Consider the following 26,568-nt stretch of genomic DNA (forward strand, 5'->3'; position numbering starts at 1 on the left):
TATGGTTATATTTTAGGTTTTATCTATAAATATCTAGTGACTCTGTGATGTTATTATTCATTTAACGTTTTTAAAATTCAGGCAGTAGCTGAAAGCTCCTATGGTTCATCTGGTCTCAGTTTAATAAACACTTTGCTTGCAGTGGGACCGTGAGGAGATGTGTGTCCACATGTGTGTAAAAGTGTGAAAGTGAGGCATCCTTGTGTCAGCAAAGTCCTGCAGGGCCTATATGACAATCTTAGTGTGCACACACACACACATACACACATGCTTACAAAAGTGAACATGTGTATAACGCACACATACATCCATTGCTTCAGTTAAAGTTCACACTTGACCCTTATTCTCTGGGATATTTTTACCGTCACCCCCACAGATAATGTGTGAAACATCTATGCCTGTCTAGATAGCCTTCCCTGACTGGAGAAAAAATGATTCAGTGATTTAATGTATTTAACTCTGAGAGAGAGGGAGAGAGAGAGAGAGCGAGAAAGAGTGTGTCTGTCGGAGGAAATAAAAGCTTTTTTATGTTCATGTAGGGAGGGTCATTAGCATAATATCCTCTTCTGTAAGGTGAACACAGAATAGTAATTGGCTTGGCCTTTTCTCTCAGTGTGTTGTAAAACAGTTAGGCATTAATTTGAGGATAACTATGCAATTATTTCTGAATGCTGAAAGGTAGGAGAAAGAGAGCTCATGAAAGAGGAGAGGAAACAGGAGATGAGAGGTCTATTCAGGAAAACAGACTAGAGAGGTAGAGGGTAAAAAAGGCCAGACCAGAGTATAGTGAATAAAGACGTTTCAATATACAGAAGGCTTGTCATGATCATGAACTTTGACGATTGATTATCATACAAATAATTATGATTAACAAATAATTGTATTTTTTTTATTTTCTCATTTTTTTCATGTCACTTACAGTGTAAGTCTAATACCAATTTTATTTCGTATATAATATAATACAGTATAATAATAAAAAATTATTACAAAACAGGCCAATATGATTTACTTTAATGATGTGAACAAAATTAATTATTTATAATAATATAATATAATATAATGTAATGTATTATAATATAATATAATAATTTATTTTTCATTTCATTCATTATTTTTTAATTTTCCTTATTCTTTACTCCATAGATTCTGAATCCCCTACTTCTCCCTATACCCCACCAGAAAAGGAGACATAATTTGATAGCATTTCTTTATTAAGCTCTTAAATTTCCCATATTTAGATGGCACATGTGATTGAAATTCAAACTGCTCAATAATTGCGGTTATCTCAAATAATGTCAATTAGACCGAATGACCATGATCAGACGATTAATCAAGACAGGTCTAGTACCTACAGTGTTTTTGCTTTCAGTCTGTATACCAATGTTTGACCAACAACAAATCAGCTTCAAATAAAGGTATGTTCATTCTTACAGTTTGACATATTTCATTTGGAGTTTATAAGTAGGAAAAAAAACAGAAGTTGACCCAGCAGACATGGGGCGCCAAACAGGAGGGGCATATTTATAAACTAAATAGGAGTAAATTGTGTAAATTGTGGTGTAAATATGGTGTTAAAATGTATTTTAACTTACCAGTTGTTTTGGATGATTAAAAAAAAACATTAAAGGGGTCATATGATGCGATTTCAATTTTCCCTTTCTTTTTGGAGTGTTACAAGCTTGTTTTATGCTTTTTATATTTAAAGAATTTGTCACTGACGATTCAAACGTGAGTTGTTTTATGCTTTTTATATTTAAAGAATTTGTCACTGACGATTCAAACGCGAGTTTTGAGCAGTGTAGAGTAGCACTTGTTGTTTGTCATTTCTCCAATCACAAATGCAGACATGGTTTTATGTTTACGCGGCGTGTAAAGAGACAGTATAAGTCATTATAATCCGTAATTATGTCCCCACTGGATGCAACGAATCCCTCGTTTATAATGAGTTTTAATGTTTTAGTCTCGTCGCTCCGGGACACAGGGCATCATCACAGTATGGTGAGGGGCGTAACATTTCCGTCACACGCTTGAGCTACTCGGCCAATCACAACGCACTGGATAGCTGGCCAATCACAGCACACCTCGCTTTTCAGACCGATGAGCTTTGTAAAAATCAACGCGTTTCAGAAAGGCGGGGCATTGAGGAGAAACAATAATGTACAGTATGTGGAAAATAATGTGCAAAGATGACATTGTTTGAGATGTCTTTGTTATGGGCTATGGTTAGGGTAGGGGTAGGGTTAGGTCAAATAATGTCATATTTGCATAAAAAATTACATAACTGAGCGAATGACACTTAATGACAGTTGTCATAAACATGCATAAAACCTGTGTCATGTCATGATTATGAAGGTGTCATGTCAGTCTTATGCACACCCCTTCAAGTAAAGTGTTACCCAATAATGTACAGTATGTGGAAAATAATGTGTTTTTTGAACCTTAAACCGCATAAACACATTTCATTACACCAAATACACCAAATAATTTTCTTTTTAGCAGCATCATATGACCCCTTTGAAAAAGTATATTTAGTTAGATAATTAAAAGGTCATTGCTGTCTACGAACATTATTTTATTCAGAATTTATGCTTTTTTACAGTCATCCATTTCTGTATGTTGAAAGCACAGTCTGCTGGTAGTCTCTGTTCGCTGAACGTGCGATGCATTTGACACACTAAACGGGAAACACTTTCGAGAAGATAGACGTCTAAATCTGATTGGTTGACATTTACAGGTTTTCCAGGAGCTTAGTGTGATCTTTAATGGTCCGCCAGGAAAGTTCCAGCACTGCAGCAGCGAGCGCTTTAAAGGAACTAAATTGCAATTACCTTGACATTAATTTTCAGAAAACTAGTTAATGCTGCTGTGTGAGTGTTTCTAGCACAAGGGGTGAGGGAGTGACAGCAAATTTTACAACTTTTCCTCTTGATGATGACTACCGCCAGTACCCTGGAAATGCAAAAAATAAAAAAGGGTCCATTGTAGCGACATTTACCTGCCTCTAAATGTTGTGATTGTTCACATACAGTATTGTTCACATTTACATATCAGTCAGACAGCCTCTTCCTGGCTAAGTGGGCAGTCCTTGGCTAACTGAAGTAGCTATAGAGCCAGACAGGCTAGCTGATATGGTTTGTTTTTCACAGATGTGTGATTCTGTGCATTAAACCAACACTTATCTAAAATGGAAGTACTGTCAGCCGTTTAGAGCAAGTTTAATGATACGCATTTCAAAAACACCTATTAAATATTACAGTTTACACAGACAGCTGTCATATAAATGTCTGCTCTCCACTTGAATGCCAACACACACACACACACACACACACAAAGATTCATGGAGTCCTTCAGATGTCCGAGCATCTCGTTTTAAAATCTGGACTTCATAAACATTATTTGAAATACACCAGGTTATTAGACAGTTAATTGAGAGTAATTCAAACAGATTATCAGCATTAATGCCCGCTAACACCACTGAGAAAGACCACCAACATTCTCAGTACAACAAAACTTTTAGGAGAACTTTTAAAATTATTTCCTGTAGGGCAACATATGAATGCAAATGACACACTTGTATTACTGATATGTTCAGAAGATACAAGTTTGTTTATGGGCCTGTCCCACTTCCTATTTGTCTGTCTGTCTATCTATCTATCTATCTATCTATCTATCTATCTATCTATCTATCTGTCTGTCTGTCTGTCTGTCTGTCTGTCTATCTATCTGTCTGTCTGTCTGTCTGTCTGTCTGTCTGTCTGTCTGTCTGCCCGCCCGTCCGTCCGTCCGTCCGTCATCTCATTCTGTCTATCGTTCGTTCAGTCTGACGACTGATCTGTCGTTTCAACTGTCTTTATATCGGTCTGTCTGTGTCTGCCATTCTATCTGTCTGTTTGTCATTCTGTCTGTAACTTTATCTGTCGTTCTTTCTGTTTGTCTATCATCTATCTATCTATTATTCTATCTATCATTCTGTCTTTCTGGCTGTCATTCTGTCTGTCCGTCATTTTCTTTTTTTTTGTCTGTCTGTCTGTCTGTCTGTCTGTCTGTCTGTCTGTCTGTCTGTCTATCTATCTATCTATCTATCTATCTATCTGTCTATCTATCTATCTGTCTGTCTGTCTGTCTGTCTATCTGTCTACATATTTTCAGTACTTTGGACTTTAAAATAAACTTATGTTTTTCAGTAGTTCCTATGTAACAGACAACACAATTTAGTAATTTTGGTGCTTCTAATTAATTATAAAAGCAGTTGCAAAGAGTTGACAAAACACACATACATAAAAAGGCAACACAATGTTTTACTACCAAAATATATTAAATATCATTAATTTATCTTACATCGGAAAGTTTTCCTCAACATCTCTCAATTTCGTGGCACATGAGTTATTATTTTCCCATAAGGAGGACCACCCTCATGTGTAAAACGGCACATTCTGAATGAGGATAATAATAATTTCTGTTTGTCCAGACATACGGATTATTCGCCAATAAAATATACCGTTCTGCTTGTAGATCTGTTGTTTCTTTGCTACCAAGTGCTTCACACAAAACTCTGATGGCACTAACTTTGCAAACATTATAAATCCAGAGAAAATGTTTTCCTAGGCCATAGATATGACTGGAGTCTTCTGAACGAACATTTTAAACAGATTTCAGAAACATCTGAAAATGATCCTTTTGGTTTAAAATGTTGAATGTGTTAAAGCACATTACATATTTACATATATTCAGAAGTCAAGTGCTTCAGACCTTCATAAGTCCACACATAATGTCCTGTCCAGTCATAACGGCTGGGATATTCTTGACTGGGCGTGTGTGAGAACGTTTTTGTCTAAATTCAGACTTGTAGGACAGAGGCAGTGACACAGGAAACTCAGTTTTGTGCAGCGTTACTAATGCTTAGATCCTGTTTTTCCCCAAAACACTGTGAAAATTCACACACACGCACACAAGTTGTGTTTAACAGCAGGAAGTGGGGTATAAACGCAGTAATTTGGCATATTGTCTTGTGCTGGCATTTCCTGTTCTGACGTGAATTAGTCCAGACACGGGATGGAAACTGACAGATTTTTGTATTTTTACAGATCTGAATTATGTCGCAAGGAAACAAATGCTCTCATTCATAAAGACCCTCTGATCTCTACTGTCCTATTCATTCACTTTTATTTGTCTCTTTCCTCATGTTCTCATCCACATCCTCTTGAGAGCTTTAAAACTGTCTTGATTTGTGTGTGGGTATCCACAATGTTATCTTTCTCTTTCCTTTTCCACTTTTCCAGTCATATTTATTGGTTTGTCTGTGGTGATTAGTTTTTGGTTTATTCTTCAGTAAAGATCAGTGAATAATGACTGTCTGTGTGTGTGTGTGTGTGTGTGTGTGTGTACTGGTTTATATATCCTGGTGGGGACTTAAACCTGAATACACACAGACTCATGGGGACTCGTGTCACGGTGGGGACCTAAATTGTGGTCCCCACGGGTACAAAAGCTTATAAATCGTACAGAATTAAGTTTTTTGAAAATCTAAAAATGCAGAAAGTTTCCTGTAAGGGGTAAGTTTAGGGGTAGGGTTGGTGTAGAGCAGTAGACTATACGGTCTGTACAGTATAAAAACCATTACGCCTATGGAGAGCCCCTACAAGGAAAGCTGACCAGACATGTATGTGTGTGTGTGTGTGTGTGTGTGTGTACGCGTTTTTGTGACAAATGAGGACATAAATTTGTATAATGACAAAGGTATGACATAGGTATTACAAGGAGAAGGTGACTTTTCAGGACATTACCCCATGTCCCCACTTTTCAAAACGCTTATAAATCACACAGAATGGAGTGTATTGAAAATCTGAAATAGCACAAAGTCTCCTGTAAGGGGTAGGTTTAGGGGTAGGGTTGGTAAAGGGCAATAGAATATACAGTCTGTACAGTATAAAAACCATTACGCCTATGGGATGTCCCCACTTTTCACAAATGTAAACCTGTGTGTGTGTGTGTGTATATGTGTGTGTGAAATTTTTAGAATATTTTAAAATAGATCAATACTTGTATTTTTTGGAAACGAAAAGCATACATTAGACATAGTGAATAATTAATTAGTAATATAATTGATAATTACATTTTCTAATCAGTTAACTGAATTGTTGGGTAATTGCAATGTATTTTACATTTGTACATTTGTGTTATTATGTACACTGTGAATGCATACAGTGGGATCAAAAAAATCTGAGACCAGATTAAAGACGTGCATTTTTTCAAATAAAAATGAAAGATATATTTACAAAAAAAAAATTATGAAAAAAAGAAATAAAATGTATTACCATCTTTGTACAGATGATCACATGTTGTTTTGCTCCCATTGAAGCACAAAACTCTTTGGAGCATGAGCATCTCAAATCGTGCTGGAGAACATCTAGACTTTTAGTATTTTAGTCAGTAGTGTGTGTGTGTGTGTGTGTGTGTGTTTCAGTAATGTGTCGTGTAGAAGCAGCCACCTCTCATGTCCGTGCTTTTCCCATAATCCCTCTTTGATCTGGTGGTTTGATGGGTTTATTGTTCCTGTGGCCACATGATCGGCAGCAGCCTTCAGTAATGTGTCGTGTAGAAGCAGCCACCTCTCATGTCCGTGCTTTTCCCATAATCCCTCTTTGATCTGGTGATTTGATGGGTTTATTGTTCCTGTGGCCACATGATCGGCAGCAGCCCACAGTAGATATCACTGCTGTATGCCTGTCACTCCAAACGAACAGCGCTAAAGACTGCTTACACATGTTCCTCTGGCTTATAATCAGGCACTCTCAGGCTTCTGGAAAGATCTATATAGAGGAAAACTGCTCATATGGCAGATTTGAGACTTTTTTAAGAAAAGACCTGCTGTTACAGCTGTTAAAGCCTATTGCTTTCATCATTTTCTTCCTGCCCATCACTCTTAAGGCCTGTTCACACCAAGAACAATAGGTCTAACTAATGATAACTATATTACACTCTCAGAAAAAAAGCTACAAAAGTTGTCACTGGTGCGGTACCTTTTCAAAATATACTAAAATGTACCATTTAGGGACTAGTATGTGCACTTTAGGTATTAATATGTACTTTAAATGTAGTAATATGCAATATTTAGGGGTAAATAAGGTATACCTTTTCCAAAGGTACCGCCCCAGTGACATCTTTTGTGCCTTTTCTTCTGAGAGTGAAAGCGTTCACACCAACAGACAATAACATTTTGTGAAACAGATCACCCAAGAATGAAAATTGTGTCATGAGTTTCTATCTTCAGTTGGACACAAAGGTTATTTATAAGATGTTTTGAAGAATATTGGTAACCGAACAGTTAATGGTCCCCACTGACTTCCATAGTACCTTTTTTTCCCCCAATTCTATGGAAGTCAATGGGGACCGTTAACTGTTCGGTTACCAACATTCATCAAAACATCTTCTTTTATATTTCACAGAAGAAGAAAAAAACTCCTACAGGTTTGGAACAACTTGAGGGTGAGTAAACGATGGCACAACTTTTTATTTTTGGATGAACAATCGCTGCAAAAGCTGCAGTTTGGTCGTCTGCCACTTCAAATGCTCAAGCTCTTTAAAGCAGGATGGATTATGATTGGCTGTCAATGTTTTTAACAGTCATCAGCTGGAAAAAAGAAAAGAAAAGAAAAAACGTTCTGAAAGTGATTCCAACATTATCAGTCCTCTGTGTCTTTATTATTATAGTTGTGGTGTGGACTTCACTATTCTCATGAAATTAGAATTATAAACCTTTGACTATTAAAACTTGACAGTTATTGTTATAGTTCTAGTCTATGGTGTGAATGAACTTCATTTCACCCAACCAACCTGTATGCTGAATTTCTTACATTAAACAATATACAATAATACACATTTGCACTGATCTTTTACAAAAAACAAAGCAAAACATACACTGACATGGGCTGTCAGGCTCGAAAAAGGACCAAAATTTTGCCCATATGGCTTTTTGTAGAGTAGCCTATTCCAGTCCTCTGAAGTCTTTTAGCTTTGTGTAAGAAACTTAGGTTATTTAAATTTGAGGTTATTACCTGCAAATGTCCTTTTTACCACGTTTGTGTTTGATTGACATTATTTTACACGATACAACGGAAAACGGTATAAGTGTAACCATTAATAATAAATAACTAGCAGGCCATGAAGGTGTTCGCTCAGCATCTGACAGAAACGTATGGCACATAATTCCATATGCTGACAAAAAAAAACTGCAGTATGTAAAACACTTATGCTACTGGGCAGATGTTCTGCACACTAATTACAGCTTCAAGCATATAAACTCAGATGACAATGCCTCGCTTAGACCACAATTCAATAGTTGTGTTTGTATGTGTGCATGTGATAAACTCGGTCCCGTAGCAAAGCACTTAAATCATGCGCGCCATCAGAATCTCCAAGTTCTCCCGCTAAAATTTCACTCGACACCCATTCCACCAGCGGCCCGTGACACCGCAGTAAATTTAATGTCTTGGGACATTTGAACCCTTTCGCAGGGGTGAAGTGTCAAAAATTGATTCTTATCACGGCCACAATCTGTATTGGCACGGCGTGAACCCCTTCAGCGGTTGCCACGATACCGACTGACCTTTCTCGCAGAACGGAATGTAATCATGACACCGTGAAGCTACGTGAGGACTCATCTTCTCTAAAAAAGATCTCATTCTCCCCGTCGGCTCCGGTAACGTATCCTGTTTTTAGGTAAAGCGCGCCTGAGAGCGCGAGGGTGTAGATATATAGCAGACTTAGTCTCTGGTCAAGGTTACACTTTTCCTTTGTTTAATGACTCTCTTCACGAGCCCAAGGTTAGCAATAAACTCGCTCCCTGGCACCTTTTCACCTTGCCCCAGATCTGAGAAAAGACGTATGCGTCTTTGGGGACTGCCATTAGAATCTATTTTAATGTGTTACACAAACAGTTTGTCACACGTTTTTTTTGGCCTCTGCATCCCGCCACGTCTCTGCAAGAAACGGCTGAAGGCTGCTTTCCTACATGCCAGTGGCCCACTTATAACTTAAATGACTAGTTTAGTTAACCTCTCCGCTCAAGTCCAACATATCGTTATGGCAGCAACCGCATAATCTCACTGGCATTAGCATCCGTCATCTTCCCTCTCCGGCTATAAATAATCCTGTCACCAGGTAGGCCCGCATCCGCGCTTGCGCGCAGTGGAAGAGTGAATCAGGCTCCAGAGGTGAAGCACTTTGATAGTCCAGCAGATGAAATATTTGCTGACTTCTCTCACCTCTGGGACTGGCACACTGATGGAGCCACTCAGATGTGGCCCTGCAAGTCTCAGAGGATTTTCCACAGCCCACTTTCTGCTCGATCCGTGCCAATTAAGCAGCCGAATTATGTATAATAGCAGGAGTGACTCGGATTTGCCAGAGCTGGAATGCAGAAGCCAGGATGACAGAGGGATACCGTTGAATAATTAGAGTGAATTTTCAGAGCCCTGGAAGCTCAATCATACTGTGCCATACGCTAACTATTTTTAACCTTATCTCTTTCTTTGTAATTCTTTCTGATTTCACTTTTTCCTCTCTTTGCTGCTGTCTTCCGCTTTGCATGTTGTGAAATTGCAGCAGGTGTCCTCAGTGTCCTACAGAAGGCACATTCACAACTGGAGTACAAAAATTGGGTCTGAAACTCTTAAAAATTACAAAAAAAATTTGTCAAATAATCACTGGTCAACTTTAGGAGGTCAAACTGAATGTTATATTTTATATTTATCTTAATGAGCTTTGCAAAATTCCTGGACATTTCAACATTCTAGACATGTCTAAATGCAGTGTACAGTAAACCCTCATTTGTAGTAATAATCATTAAACAATTATATTTTTAAATTTTTGGTCATTATTGTTGTTATTATTATTATCACATAATACATACTAAAATTAACTTAACACACTCAAGTTTTAATAGTGTCAAATTCAAAGTTTTACTTTAAAGTACATTTGAAATACTTGTTTTAATTAATATGTTGTCAATTAATATTAATTGTATGATTTTCCATGTACTGGATTGCAACTTAATCATTACAAAAGTGTACTTAAAAATATATTTATATGCATGACATACAAGTTTCACGAGAAATTACATTAAAGTATAATTTAGTTCATCAGAAATGCTTGTCTGTGCATTCAGCAGTACTTTAACCATATTTCAAAGACAATATAATTATTAAATTACTTATGAAGATGTATTTAAGTCCTACTTAAGTGGGTCAAAAATAACTTCAACTAATTTGACTAGTTGAATAAGTTCAACTAATTGCACTAAATATAAATTTATATAATACATTTTCTTGTAATGGTAAATAACATGCAAATACGTTTCTGAAAACATTACATTCAATTCACACTTGTATTCTCACACTTATAAGTTTATTCTTTAAAAGTATATTTCCATAATCAGTACTCTTATTAGAAATGTGCTAAAGTGTACTTCTTTTTCACAAGGGCTCAAAACAAAATATGGAATTTGTGCCTCTGGCGCTGTAAAGTAATTGAACGTGAAGCCGTTAGATCCTGTGAAAAGTGCCAAAAGTTCGTGTAAAGGTAGTGTTGGGATTTGCAGTGAGAGGATGGCTCACAGATCTGAGATCAGGCTCCAACTTTACATTTGGTGAGGAATTAACAGTCTATAATTGAAGCTGGAAGTGAGTCAAAGTGATTTTGAGGGATCTTTATTTTGTGAAATGAAAACAGACTGCTGCAGCCCTGCAGTGCCTCCATCATAACATCTGTCTATCCCAAGCACATCACACCCTACCCACCAATACACACACAATTAATTGATGTTGCTAAGTTACAGCTGATTGGACCATCTGTGTGTGTGTGAAATAAGTACATTTGGAAAGTTGGGATTTCTGATTGGATAGTGGGTAGTGAAGATATCAGAAAATCACTGAGATTTGGAGATGAGCATGTTTAACTTAGGCTAGTAAGTAACCTATTAGCAATCACCCTGAATGCGCTATAGAAACCATATTAGAAGAATTATAAACTTCACATTTTGCCCCAATTAGCAGTAGGAGCCGAAAGTCAGATCCATTCTGCAAATTTTGGTAAGCTATATTGCAGAATGATGATAGACAAAAGCATCAGATGCCATGCAGTCTGAGAATATCAAGCATGTTTAATATTCAGAGCCAACTTTAGAAAAAGGTGCACATTTCTGCATGATCAGAACAACTTTAAAGTCTGGTAGTGTGTGTTTCTCAGTTGTTTAGTTTGTGATGACCAGTTTTCCTTTATAATCATTTTCAAATTCGGCATAGTGTGATTCAACTCAACTAATTTTTATTTCTGGAGCTCTTTCAAAAACCACAATTGGTACCAAAGTTCTGTAGATGAGAGTAACAAAGTAAACAAATAGATGCAACCCAGAATAGACCAGCAATTCATACAATTTACAACCCATTATTAAAAGCTAAAGAAAATAAACAAGTTTTTAACATCCTCTGAAATGATGGATGCAAATAAAGGGAAAACAAAACAGGTCCCAAAATGGAGCCCTGAGGAACCCCACACGTTACTGGCACAACAGAAGTTAAACAGTTCCCCAAACTTACTAAAATGGTTCTACCCTTAAGATATGAGGAAAACCAATCCAAGGCTAGACCCTGTATACTAGCCTGGTCTTTAAGGAGGTCTTTATGGAGAATGTCATGATCGACCATGTTGAAAGCAGCACTGAGATCTAACAGTAAAAGAACAATGGGACTACCAGAATCAGAACCTAATAAAATATAATTTGAGACCCTCAACCAGCTCTAAAACCTATGATGCCTAGAGTCTTAAAAATAAAGGTTATTTATTGGCATTGATGGTTCCATGAAGAAACTTTAACATCCCACAAAAGGTTCTTTATAGTGAAAAAAAAGTTATTTAAATTATTAACTAAGAAAAAAAAAGGTTATTTTATGAATTGTTTACTGAAAAGTTAGTTGGGGAATCCAAAAAGTGTAGAGTTTAAAATATGTTCAGATTTTTGAAGATGTGTATTGTATTCCAGTCTTTAGAACATCATACAAACCCAAATTTTCTGAAAAGCATACAATACAATCTAATAATACAACCATAAACTGCATAGGCCCAACAATATGTAGTATTATTTACATGGCACATAACCTGAAGAAGAACAAGACCATTTCAGTCTCTAAAGGTCTGTTGAATTTCAGCTGCCAGTAATTCACAAATAATTAAACATAAACCATGTTTATCCTCATTGCAAAATCATGTATTTAATCTAGTCTATTTTTACCATAGTAGTTTTGTTTGTGGTTTCTGAGGATGTTGTGCAATATATGTTGGCATCTGTTTATTTTGGCTGCTTAATTTGCACCAAAACGCCATAGATTTTAATTAGATGTATCCTTCCCATAAACAACATAAGAAATGGGAAGTGTTTTGCCTCGATTTAAAAAAGTTGATAAGTCTTTTCTATTTGCTATCCACCTTATTTTTAAACTTAGAGTGGGTGTGTCCATTTGTAAAATAAATGTGCGCATTAAATTCCAGCTCAAAATTCTGGTTATTTTTAGCTGTACAAAACAGCTTGTTATGCTGCTTTATATTGCAAACAGGTATTTCTTATCATATTATTATAATGTATTGTCGTAATTATAAATACACTAGTTTGTAGTGCAAAGAGTGTTACCATTTACTGCACTTTAATATTCTTCTAGTAGCTTACCTAGCCAGAAATGAATCAGAAACCTTGCACATTCACAGAAAATAACTTATGGATGCAATGCAATGATTATATTGGTAAGTTGCATTTTATTATTTGCATTTTAAGAGCATCTTCAGCAACATTACGTTATTTTATCCTGTTGCATTAAGCAAGACAGCAAGATGAGAGGACGAGTGCGAACAGGGACGTAACCACAGCCTCCTCTCTTAGCTTAAAAGTATTACAGCACTACACAGCATAATCAATAGACCGTCTACGGCAAACCCTCACTCCCACGAACGCCTCCTCCTTAACACTCCCAAACATACCGTGCGATTACTCATCAGGCCTTTACCTCCAGCAGCCATTGACCTGATGCTGCCCAGGGTCAAAGGTCACATGTCTTTGTTTCAAAGATCCGATTGGGCCGTGTTCTAATTACTGCTTTGTCATTGACATACCACCTCTCTCGCCTACCCTCTCTCTCTCTCTCTCTATCCCGCATCCCTCATGTTTGGTAGCCTTGTACAGGCATCATTTTGCCCTCCCCCATCAGCCGATTGCCTGCAGAGGCCATCGTAACGAGATGTCAGCCCACTATGAATTCTAATTTAGCTCGGGCCAGTCTATGTCAGTTATTTGTACCGTTCCACAGGATCATCAGCCTGCGGAGAGGCCATGTAGCGGCTCACCACCGCGCGCCACTGATTATGAGTAAATTACTTGTTTTCTTCTCATTTTCGCTGTGTTTTCAGCACTTCAGCAGCAACATTACAGGGCCAAATCCCAAATGGGCACTATGCAAAGGTTAATAATCCTGTTAATTAATGAACAAACCTGATATTGAGCATAACATATAATCGCTGAAGGATTACAACCCAAATTAGTAGAGTTGCGGCAATTAGACTGATGATTAACGTTTTAAGTGTGAGACTAAGAGGCTGTGCGCTCCACCACGGGTTGTAAAACTCATACTGTTGTTAAGGGAGGTTGTGGAAATGTTAGCATGTGCATTAAGCGCGGTGCGCGCCGCAGTGTGCGCGCCCGGGGTGGCTGTGAAACGCGCAGTCCCAGCGGGGGCGAGCGGCAACAGCTGGTCCCGCTCTAGCCCGGTGCTGCGTGCAAAATGATCTCTCCATCAGCATGCGCTTGCATCTGTATTCATCTACGAGTCTTATCAATAAACAGACCGCTGACAATTAGGCAAATCCGAGGGGGGACGAAACCTCCATCTACGAAAAACTCCAGCCGTACACTTTAATCACCGTTAATCAATAAAATGCCATCAGATCTTTTAATTAAAGTTTTATTTGTGGGGAATCGTGTCTGCGAAATGCGTTTTTTCCATTAATGGCAGCGGGATTCTTCGGCGCCACTGCTTGGCCGGTCACGCCGGGGATCCGCGGTTCTGTAATTGCATTTTGTCACCTACAGAGGGAGGTGAGGATGCCAGTTAAAGGTAGAGGGAAATCTCTCCCGAACAATTATTGTCGAGCAAATTACCAGGTAGGCAATATCTAAACTGTCAGGAGAGGTTAAGAAGAAATGGTTTAAGGAAATGAGGCGCTCAGCCGTTCATCATGGAGGCAGTGTCTGAGTCCAAATTGAAAAATGTCATTCTATCTACAGGAATTAGAGCATGTTAGCTTTGCTCATCACAGCCACTGACAGAGGATGGCGGAGAAAACTGTGTCATAAATGCTCTCTCTCTCTCTCTCTCTCTTTTCACTACGGCTGTCCGTCTGAAATAAAACCAAACAGTGTGAAACCGCTGGCTGTACGGAAGAGATTTACAGTGAACGAGAGAAGAAACCCCTCGATTCCCCCCTTAGAGGTATCAATGGAAAACAGTTTTGTAGTCACATGAGGGCTGTATGCTGCCATCTGCTTCATTCTCAGCGTGGTGCCTTTACACACACACAAACGGACTCACTCTGGTGCACATGCAAAAATACACAGACACGTGTACAAGTTTAATAAGGGTGAATACAATTTAAGGAATAAATTCAATTCGAGAATGAGAATGAGTTTATGCTTGACGAAAAGTATATCCTTCTAAAGGACTGCAGTGTTGGCATGGCATTTAAACTGGAAATTAGGGTATGGTAAACCATCTCTGCAGCGTGGAGTCACTGAAGCAGTGGAAGGGTTTAAGTCAAGAGACCTTAGAATCAAATATAAACTAGCATAATCAGGAAGCTGGGCAACATATCACAGTAGAAATAATAAGTTATGCTTTAAGAACAAACATTGACATTCAGTGAATTTATTTCAAACAGACTCAACTTTTCATATAGTTAAACAATCTGTACGTTTTAACATTGAGTTCCATGTGTTTTTTGAAATGGGATAGATAGATAGATAGATAGACAGACAGACAGACAGACAGACAGACAGACAGACAGATAGATAGATAGATAGATAGATAGATAGATAGATAGATAGATAGATAGATAGATAGATAGATAGATAGATAGATAGATAGATAGACGATAGATAGATAGATAGATAGATAGATAGATAGATAGATAGATAGATAGATAGATAGATAGATAGATAGATAGATAGATAGATAGAAATCAGGGATGTCACAGTGTCAAATGTATGCAAATAATATACTATACATATGTGTAATTTGTATATTACACATTTATACAAATACATACTAAATGGTAAATATATATATAGTTATGTGTATAAATAATTACATGTATGACATATGTCAAAAATTTTATTATACATACAAAACAGATATTTTTTTGCAAGAAATGTAAGTCGATATATGAAATTGTTCCAATTTCTAAAATGTTTCATATATGTTTTTACTGCATATGACAGTTAATTTCATATGCATGTGTAATATATAGATTTGAGTATTGGTAAGTTTGGTGATGCAATAGTTTACAACTGGATTCTTGAAATTGAAGATATGTTTTTTTAAACCAATTAGGACAATTGTTCATTCACATTTAGGCCTAGCACAAATCAAACCAGTATTTTTACATTCTCCGCTTACAAAAAGTACTGTGGTGGAACCATGGTAAATTATGGTTTCAAAAGGTAATAGTTTAATGATGATTCTTTGATATATAGGCCTACAAAAGTACTGAATGATTACCGTATTGATATACCATGGTATTTACATATTCCATGATACTTCATAGAATAACATGGAATTACCGTGAGAGACATCCACAATACCATGAAATATACTCTTACGGTACTTGTTTCTTGGTGTATATGAAGAACATTGAACAAGCTATTCATTTGTTCATAATATTTATCGTGGTATGAGTTGTGTGAATTTTGGCGCATGAATCATGCACTGGCCTCATTGTGCTGCTGAGTTGTATTCCTGCATCACTGACCCTGTTGAAAAAACCAGCATATACTGGTTAGGTAAGTTTTGATGTTGGGATGCTGCTTTATGCTGGTCCTTTACTGGTTTAAACGGGTCCTTTGCTGGTTTATGCTGGTCCTTTGCTGGTTTATGCTGGTCCTTTGCCAGCACATGACCAGCATAAACCAGCAAAAGGACCAGCATAAACCAGCACATGACCAGCATAAACCAGCATATGACCAGCTTAAACCAGCAAAAGGACCAGCATAAACCAGCAAAAGGATCAGCATAAACCAGCAAAGGATCAGCATAAACCAGCAAAGGATCAGCATAAACCAGCAAAGGATCAGCATAAACCAGCAAAGGATCAGCATAAACCAGCAAAGGATCAGCATAAACCAGCAAAGGATCAGCATAAACCAGCAAAGGATCAGCATAAACCAGCAAAGGATCAGCATAAACCAGCAAAGGATCAGCATAAACCAGCAAAGGATCAGCATAAACCAGCAAAGGATCAGCATAAACCAGCAAAGGATCAGCATAAACCAGCAAAGGATCAGCATAAACCAGCAAAGGATCAGCATAAACCAGCAAAGGATCAGCATAAACCAGCAAAGGACCAGCATAAACCAGCATCCCAGCGTCAAAACATACCTAACCAGCATATGCTGGTTTTTTCAACAGGGGAGGCTGCTAAGCTAGGCTAAGCACTAGCATTACTGTCCGTAGCCAGACAGACGGCAAGTTTCTCTGGACATTTCTCGTTGGTGTTAACCCAGCGTTGAATTTGCTGTTGCCCAAATAGCACAATCGTGTTTTTATTATTGTTTTTCTGTGAAATCGTCCCATTTTGAGGTTTAATGGTGGTGTGGAGTGTTAGCGGTGAAACGGCTCTCTGGGGAGCAGAGCATCAGGCAGCTGAATTTCCACAGCCATTAAGCAGTCTCCATTCAATTAGAATGCATAGAATCCTGACACGCCATAACTTACAGTCCTCTCGGCCAACATAAAGCATGTCTATAGTGCGGCTCCCCGCTCTAAAAATACTTAGCCAATCTGACCGTCACTTTTATAGGAAGCTAATTACATCCTTGATTTTTTTGTTTCAGAAAATTAAACCTGGATTAATGGTTCACCTTATGCGAGGGGGAGTGTGGCCCAGGTTTGTGTGCTTTAATGCAGATAGATACAGTGAGGCAGGAGGAGGAGGGAGATGATTTTCTGTGAGGAGTCGCACAGCCTCAGACTCGCCTGCCATCAATTAGACCGCGTCTCAGACCAGCACTCTCATACCTCCACGTCTAATAAATTATGCTACATATCAGAAATGGCACGGTTACCTATTTAAAAAACAGGATTGTGTCGGGGTGAGCCGTAAATATGAAATATGAAAGGCAACAAATTGAGACAGTCAATAAAATCTGAGATTTGTTACCAGGCTAAATGCTACTTGCAGAAAGGTGTTGCAGACAATCAGGAATTATGATGATAGAAATGGACTTTGATTGGTGTTTAATTTTTTTCGCTGAAGTGGACGCTGCTTATTTACCATTAATTATGCCCCACTTCCGCCAAATACAGACATAAGTCCTAATACAGACGTTACTGTAAAAATCACCTCTTTCAGACTCTGAGATTGCTTTGGTTTATTCATTATTATTGCATAGAAATCTCATTTAAAAAGTTGCACCTTGCTGTTTTCCATTTTAACGGTACAGAAGACAGGGGAAAACCAATGTGCTTGGTGTATTTATGCATACCCTTGTGAAAAAGTAGACTTTAGCATACTTGGAAAAAGATTGTGTATGGAAATAATATATTTGAAAAGAATATACTTAACTTTATATTATATTATGACATACTTGCATAATTATACTTAAGTGTGAACTGAATGTAATGTTGTTGGACATGTAATTGCAAGTTATTTACAATTAAATGAAAATGTTTAAAAGCAGTGCTTTTTTGATCCACTTAAAGGGATAGTTCACCCAAACAATTTTGTCATGATTTATTCACCCTCAAGTTGTTTCAAACATGTATGAATCTCTTTCTTCTGCTGAACACAAAAGAAGATATTTTTTTAAAGTGGGTAACCCAACAGTTGATGGTTGCCATTTTTTTTTCTCCATAATATGGTCAATAGTCAAAAGTCAGTGGTCACCAGCAACTTTTTGGTTACCAAGCAGGTCTTTTAGAACAACTAGGGGGTGAGTAAATGATGATAAACATTTTCATTTTGGGGTGAACTGTCCCTTTAAGTAAGACTTCTTTTTCACAAGGTTGTTAATGAAGCCAGAGTACTTTTCTGCAGTTTTCACACTTTTGACCAACACGATTTGGCCTTTTCCATGATGTATATACATAGGTTTTTAAATACAAGTTTATACATGTAGGTCTCCCAACGGTTTCTGACCTTCTTTGCTTCTAATTACTTGTTACATAAATCTGTCCTGAAGCTTGAAATAAAAGCCTTTATAGGGCACTCACCTGAGCTCATGAAAGGCCTGCAAAGTGACTTTGATAAACTCCAGAACAGCCACATTTGTTTGGAATTAGTATGAGCACACCTCGTGTGCATGTGTGCGTGTTCAGACCGGCTAGTGGATCACAGAACCAGGGATTTCATGGCTGGTGGCCGATCGCAGGTGAGCCTTCCTGCCATCAACAACAAAGTGTGGTCCAGTGTGTTCACGCTCAGGGGTCACGAGAGGTCACAGCCGCGGCAGGTTCTGACTGTCTGACAGATTAAAAAGAGGTGACGCTGAACTGATGTTTTCTGGACCACCCGTATCTCCATTCTGTTTGCATTAATGTGAAGGGAGTTGGGTTTAAACACAGCCAAAATAGACAGAGCCATAAAACTAGACGCAATCAGATGTGATGTAAGAGGCCAATGGGGCCAAATCGGACATGTTTCCATAGTGATTGCCACCGATTATAAGAAAGAAAACTAAAGCCAGGTGCAGGTCGTGAACAGATCTGGCAGCTTCAGGAATGGAAGCCTCTAGGAATCCCGCCTTTCAGTGGAAAGAGCCAATAACCTTTTTTCTAGAACACTACTGGGCATTATTAACTGGGCCCAGCTACACACACACACACACACACACACACACACACATATATATATATATATATATATTTGTAGGTGAAAAAGCTGACAAGATAACGACAATACAGTTCAAAAGTTTGGGGTCGGTAACAACAACAAATGAAGCATCATTTATGAAACATACACGTAATCTTGACAAAAACAAATTGAAATTTTCAAGCTGTACATACATGTCTATTGCCCATAGAAAAGAGCTGTTTGGAAGTGCTACCAAGATTGAAGTAAACTGATATGACTTTTCAGGTTTTAACTTAGTTTGTTTCTGGCAGTGTTGTTCCAAAATATGTTTTTTTTTTTTTTTGCATTTTTTTTATTTCCAGGAAAATCCTTGCAAATGTTTATGTCAATGGCTTATCAATGGTTTTCTTGGGTTTTGCATCATGTCAAAACTGATGACTTAAAACGCCCTTTCAACACTTTCAGCCATGACCGAAGTCTTATCTAACATACTCTATTTAAAGTTTTTTTTAAATGTTATTTTATGAAAGAAAATAATGCTTTTATTCAGCAATGAAGCATTCAATTGTTTAAATTGACAGTAAAGATTACAAAAAAAAAAAATGTTGTGCATAAGCTATTGTACAAAAAAGTATCACAGTTTCCTCAAAAATATTAGAACGGTTTCTGAAGATCATGTGACTCTGAAGACTGGAGTAATGATGCTGAAAGCGTTGACATCACAGTAATAAATTACATTTCACAATATATTAAAATAGAAAACCGTTATTTTATTTAAAATTGCATTTTGATTAATAAATGCTACCTTGGTATGCATATGAGACCTCTTTCAAAAATATAAAACCCCAAACATTTGAACGGTAGCGTGCATATCATACAGTATGACATAAAAGACAGTGTAACTACGCTGTAAAAAAAAATCTGTAAAATTTACAGTAAAAAACCGGCAGACATTATAATGACTAACCATAATTAACCATAACCCAAACCTTACCACTAAAAGAAAACTGTTTTTGATGTCATCATGTCACATACATTATATATCAATATACACATATAATGAACAATATTTTCAATTGCTTAAAGGGGGTCATTAAGATTTTTTTTTTAAAGGAATTAATATTTTTATTCAGTAAGGCTGAATTAAATTGATCAACAGTGACAATTTTATATGTGACAATTTTAAAAGTGACAAACACTTTTGTATTGTAACAAAATATTTCTGTTTTCTATTTTATATTGTCACAACATCACATTGTTTGGACTTTGTTTGCACCGTTTTCTCTGTCTAGTTAGTTGCCATGGTTTCTGATTTGAGTTCTTCATTATGTTCAGGTGTGTCTTGTTAATTATCCTATTTGCTCCGTGTATTTAAGTTCCTGTCTGATCAGTTTGAGTTTGTCGGGTATCGTCAATGTTATGTGTGTCTCCTGCCTTCTCTTGCTTGATTTATTAAAGACTGCTTATCGTCATCTTCGTGGGAGTTTATCGACACAGTTATGTGACATATACATATATAGTAAATATTTAAAATGTATTACAATACTTATGCATCAAAATATATAATTCTAATACATTTAATAAATAAAACAAAACATATTTTAAAATATGGATGTCCTGTAATGGTACAGTGGCATACAGCATCAATCAAGAGGTTGATGTGTATCGGTTCCCGTGTTAAAAATCCCTCCCATGAAATCTTTTCCTAAATGTGTGTGTGATGCAGGAGCATGTAGGCCTATCTGCATGTGCAGGGGCTGTCTTTATGTATTGATGTAGCACACACATTAGTGCGTGTGTGTGTGTGTGTGTTTCGCTCTGTTCCCAGTGCTGTCAGCGTGCTGAACGCCTCTCACAGCTTGTCAAAGGTGTTGACCAGAACCTGCACGAGGCTTTTTCCTCTCTAACAACTGCACAACACGCACACACAAACACCCAGCTCCATAGGTGCCCACTCCTCTGACAGGATGTGCTGCTGGCACAAATTGTAATTCATAAAGGTTAAGGGGGTCAATGCCTTTTATCAGCCACCCGTGTGTGTGTGAGTGTGTGCTGTCTGATGAGGGCCGCATGCAAATACACCCTCTCAAGATGTTCAACTCACTGAAGGGGGAAGGGATGTGTAGTAAAGAAAAAAAAAACAGACAGTCGAGCATGAGAATGAGGTGGAGGAGTGCTGAGAGGACCATAACGAACTGGAATATAGACTGGAGAAAGTGATCAAGAGGGTAAACAGAGGATAAACGTGAACAAACTGACATTGAAAGAGAGAGACTAACTGCAAGCCTGACAATTAAACATCCAGATATTGCTCCCTGGTGAATAATCAGTCTTATAGGCTTCCTCATAAAAGCACTTTTCTGCTCATTTGGGCTGTATTCCTTGTTTAAAAAGTTTATGTGAAAAACAAATATATTTTAAAAGATGAAGTACATGAAATAATGAAAATTAAGTGTAGAAGGCACACACATGAAATCCAATTTCTATGTTTAAAAAATGGTATATTATAATATATATATATATATATATATATATATAAAAATAAAAAAAATGTTATTTCGCCCATTGTCCCATTCATGCTTATGTATTCATGTGCATATTACAATTTTTAATGTTTAAATTGTTTCAAATTTTGTAATTATATATATATATATATATATTGTATCATATAAATATTAAAAGAAGTATATATTGTCGTGATGTAATATTACAATAATTTTTTATTTAATTATGTCTAGTTATTGTTCCTGTTTATTTATCACCGAAACAAAAGCAGTTATTTTGCATTTGGTTTTTAGGTAACACTTTATTTTAAGATGTCCTTGTTACACATGCTACATGTACTTACTATTATAATAACAATTAATTATGCATAATTACATGCAAGTGACGATAAGCCAAACCTTAACCATATAGTAAGTACATGTAGTTAATTAATATTACTCAGTACTTATAATATGTATAATTACACTGTAACAAGGACACCTTAAAATAAAGTGTAACCGGTTTTTATCTAGTCTAATAAGAAATATCGTAACCCTTGGCAGTTTGACGAACTATTGAGTCAACAATCTTAGAAAAAAAGGTGTGAAGCTGTCACTGGGTACAAAAGCTAAAAGGTACATCTCATTTACCCATAAATGGTACATTTTAGTACCTTAAAAATACATATTAGTACCTTTTGAAAGGGCATTGCCCCAGAGGGCAAACGAGAAATGTAAGGTCAGGTTGAGAGCATTGCTTATGGGATACATTATGGCGTTCAGTGTACTCTGTTGTTTACTGCTCATTCTGGTGAATGTCTGTCATCCTGCTATTCTACAGATACAGAAAACTAACATACTTATAGTATACATACTGTGCGCTACAGAAATAGTGTGAGTATATGGTGGTCCAGTATGTTTGTTCACTAGGGAGCAGCGCGGTGCAGGACGCATGTTAGGCTCACTGACCCCCTCTGCTGGAAAGGGGACACGGGGAACGAGACAACCATCCCATTCTACACAACAACAATAAATAAAATAGTGCCATCAAAGAGATTTTAATGCTCTGTCATTTGCTAGTATGTTTTGAACATGAGATATTAAATTGTCTGTCAAGCTATTGCTCTGTTACTAAGAAAATTACCATCTTAATTTAGAAATTTATATATATTTTTTTTTTTGGCGCTTTAACCCTAAAACATATAGTAAATTAAACAGGTAGAACTTTAAAATTAATTATTTTTATTTATATTATTATTATTATTATTATTATTAATTATAAATTAATATGAATGTCAACATTTACTACATTATTTTTAAAAAAGTTATATCTGCATGTTGTTTCATGGATTTGAGTTTACATGAACTAACAGTAAATAGTTACCATTAGCTGCTATTTATTTCTTTTTAATCTTGGTGTGTTGTGGATCCTCAGCGAGCGTCAGCTGTCCATGGCCCGTGTGATTGAGAGTCTCTCAGCTGAACCTCCACACAGCCCATTCATCACCCTCAAGCAGACACATGGTGCATGTGAAACTGTTTGGTTTGAGGCAGACGCTCTTGGACAGCATCTGAGAAACCTCTGGGAAGCTATGTGAGATCTCAATGTATCATGTAATGTATACTGCAATCTGAATACAATTTAAAAAAAATATTTTTTTTTGTTCGCTGAGCTGAGATATATCATCTAAATAAATCTAGAATGGTTTATATTATGTTTGCATTTTCTATATATTTAATGTTGAATTAAATGAAATTAAGCCAGTATTACTTAAAGCATGGAAGCCTATGCATCAGATAAGAAAACCATGCTTTGGTAAATCATACACTCTAAAAAATGCTGGGTTAAATACAACCCAGTGCTGGGTAAAATAGGGACAAACCCAGCAATTGGGTTGTTTTGACCCAGTGGTTGTGTTACTACCCAGAAGGTTGGGTTAAACATTTAACATTTAACCCAACCGCTGGGTCAAAACAGCCCAACCGCTGGGTCAAAACAGTCCAACCGCTGGGGCAAAACAGCCCAACCGCTGTCAAAACAGGCCAATTGCTGGGTCAAAACAGCCCAACCGCTGGGCCAAAACAGCCCAACCGCTGGGCCAAAACAGCCCAACCGCTGGGCCAAAACAGCCCAACCGCTGGGCCAAAACAGCCCAACCGCTGGGCCAAAACAGCCCAACCGCTGGGCCAAAACAGCCCAACCGCTGGGCCAAAACAGCCCAACCGCTGGGCCAAAACAGCCCAACCGCTGGGCCAAAACAGCCCAACCGCTGGGCCAAAACAGCCCAACCGCTGGGCCAAAACAGCCCAACCGCTGGGCCAAAACAGCCCAACCGCTGGGCCAAAACAGCCCAACCGCTGGGCCAAAACAGCCCAACCGCTGGGCCAAAACAGCCCAACCGCTGGGCCAAAACAGCCCAACCGCTGGGCCAAAACAGCCCAACCGCTGGGCCAAAACAGCCCAACCGCTGGGCCAAAACAGCCCAACCGCTGGGCCAAAACAGCCCAACCGCTGGGCCAAAACAGCCCAACCGCTGGGCCAAAACAGCCCAACCGCTGGGCCAAAACAGCCCAACCGCTGGGTCAAAACAGCCCAACCGCTGTCAAAACAGGCCAATTGCTGGGTCAAAACAGCCCAACCGCTGGGCCAAAACAGCCCATTTTTGGATGATTCTTCCGAAACAATACTCGAGTTAAAAAGTTTTTTTTTTTGGCGTGCCCACTTGTGATTTTATTTGTTTTGTGTTATGTATTTCAATCCCAACAATAATTAATAAATCAATCTATATAAGTTTTTAAAAGTAGGTAAATAAATAAATAAATAAATAAACGAACAAAGAAATCTTTCATCTTAAAATCTGAAAAGGTCTAAGGCTGCTGTCGCTCTTTATACAAAAATGCAATTATAGCTAATACATTAATATAGTGCTGGCGTGTTTATGATCAAGTCCCAACTATTTGGGATTTCTGTGGCCTTGTGAGTTGTCTCTGAGCGCTTTCCAATAAAGCTCGAAAGCAGCGACCTCGCGTCGGCGTCACGCCAATATCCGGGGCCTTGCGCAGAGTCAGTTGTGCAACAAAACTCTGCTCAAAAAAGTTGAAGTAGTACAGTCACAGGCTCAAGAGTCAGTTGTGCGCAGCCGCAGAACAGCCGGCGGCTCGACCTCTGCCTCGGGTAGCGTTCACAGCAAATACATCCATCCTCCGTCTGCAGCGAGTCACAGCCGCGGGGCTGATCGGGATAGTATTAGGACACGTATCCGCTGCGTACGACAGCCGTATTTGCGAAGCTCTTCTTCTCGATCTTGTCTGACCTTATATTTTGTCTTGGCAGAAGCCTCGCAGTCACTCACCTCTCAGCATGCTGCTCGCCTGCGCGCAGTTCTCCTCCACAGCCGCCCTGGTGAGTGAAGCGCTGTCGTGCTTGACCGCGGCCTGCAGGCTGCACTCGGCGACAGTAATTCATTCATTTCTAGACGCCTTTGAGCGGGCGGTTACACTTGACCTTTGACCTTTTGCTTCACTCTCGAAGTTATGAGTTCGCGAGCGCTGTGCTGGTCAACAGTGCTAGTGTTAGTGTTAGTGCTGGTGGTTGAGCCCAGGCTGGTGCTTCTGTAGAAGAAGGGCAACCACTTCCTGTCCTGCTGTGTGTCTGCCGCCTCTAATAGATTGGCTTTAGTTTGAGTGGAGTAACCTGGAGTCTTTATCCAGGGCACACTGGATGGGTCTGAACCTGCCACATTTAAGTCACCAGCCCAGTTTAACAGGCAGCTTGTTTGTATTGGCATCTGTGTAGTATGCAGTTGTCAGCCATGTTGGTTAACACCATTATGCAGCTGAAGACTTTTTAGCCTAATACTCCCTTTATAGAAATGTGGTCGTAAATCAGCGTTGCATGCATCTGTCCTGTGGCGGACCTTGAGCCGTAACTTCTGCACAATATGCACACGCTACTTTTTCCAGAACTCGTGCCTTTCAGAAGACTGCCGGCTGCTGTTCACTGTTCAGATTCACCGCCCTCTTTGACGGCTGTCTAGGCTGTTATGCTGTAATCCAGTAACACAGTGTATCTGTGTGTGTTTTAGGTGCGTGCGGCATCCAGGTCCCTGTACCGGCCAGTTTCTGCTGCCGTACTTTCCAGACCAGAGGTCAAACCGGAGGTGACGGTCACACCTGCAGAATATCTCTTTGCATTTGTTGAGACGCTTAAAGCATTAGTTCACTTCCAGAATTAAAATGTCCTGGTAATTTACTCTCCCCCTTTTCTTCAAGATGTTCATGTCATTCGTTCTTCAGTCCAAAAGAATGACGAAGACATTCCAGGATTTTTCTCCATATAATGAACTTCAATGGGGATCAACGGGTTGAAGGTTCAAACTGCAGTTTCAGTGCGGCTTCAAAGGGCTCTACACGATCCCAGCCGAGGAATAAGGGTCTTATCTAGTGAAACAATAGGCCATTAAAAAGAAAAAAATTATATTCATTTTAACCACAAATGCTCATCTTGCACTAGCTTGGCTTCGCACATTACGTAATCATGATGGAAAGGTGTCGCGTGACGTTGGTGGAAGTACCGACCCAGTGTTTACAAAGCAGACGTGCGAAGAAAGGCTTGCCGTGATAGACGGTGCTGACGGTGATACCGGTGTTAAGCCGCAACATCGGTTACGTCACTTGCCCACCGCGGCACCGACCCCCACCATCGTTTTGAATTTTTATAGTAATAAAAATAATTTGGTTCAGTAAAAGAACAGACACTACAATTAAAAACTGAACGCGGCTGCTCAATGCAGCGTGCCGAACGAGTCACATCACAGATCAGATTTCATTTCTCCAGTGAGGAGAGTGAGTCCAGCTGACAAACAAGAAGAGTGAGGTGAGACAGATGAGACGAGTGAGGTGAGACAGACGAGACGGGTGAGGTGAGACAGACGAGACGAGCGAGGTGAGACAGACGAGATGGGCGAGGTGAGACAGACGA

The 26,568-nt window shown here is 38.5% G+C and overlaps 1 protein-coding gene across 2 annotated transcripts in view; it reads left to right on the top strand.

Annotated features, from left to right (window-relative positions):
- The first annotated feature begins 24,723 nt into the window (after positions 1 to 24,723).
- LOC107588228 (ATP synthase F(0) complex subunit C3, mitochondrial-like) overlaps positions 24,724 to 26,568 on the top strand; it is an 8,737-nt gene continuing 6,892 nt past the window's right edge. Inside the window, exons 1-2 of one of the 2 annotated variants that reach the window (XM_016276257.1) lie at positions 24,724 to 24,990; positions 25,673 to 25,747. In XM_016276257.1, coding sequence (XP_016131743.1) covers positions 24,949 to 24,990; positions 25,673 to 25,747 — 117 coding nt within the window. In that variant the 5' untranslated portion in view covers positions 24,724 to 24,948. The remainder of the gene's footprint in view (positions 24,991 to 25,672; positions 25,748 to 26,568) is intronic. The other variant, XM_016276259.1, reaches the window with a different exon arrangement.

This window comes from Sinocyclocheilus grahami, unplaced genomic scaffold (genome assembly GCF_001515645.1).
Source record: "Sinocyclocheilus grahami isolate Dianchi unplaced genomic scaffold, SAMN03320097.WGS_v1.1 scaffold100.1, whole genome shotgun sequence".
NCBI classification, from domain to species: Eukaryota; Metazoa; Chordata; class Actinopteri; order Cypriniformes; family Cyprinidae; genus Sinocyclocheilus; species Sinocyclocheilus grahami.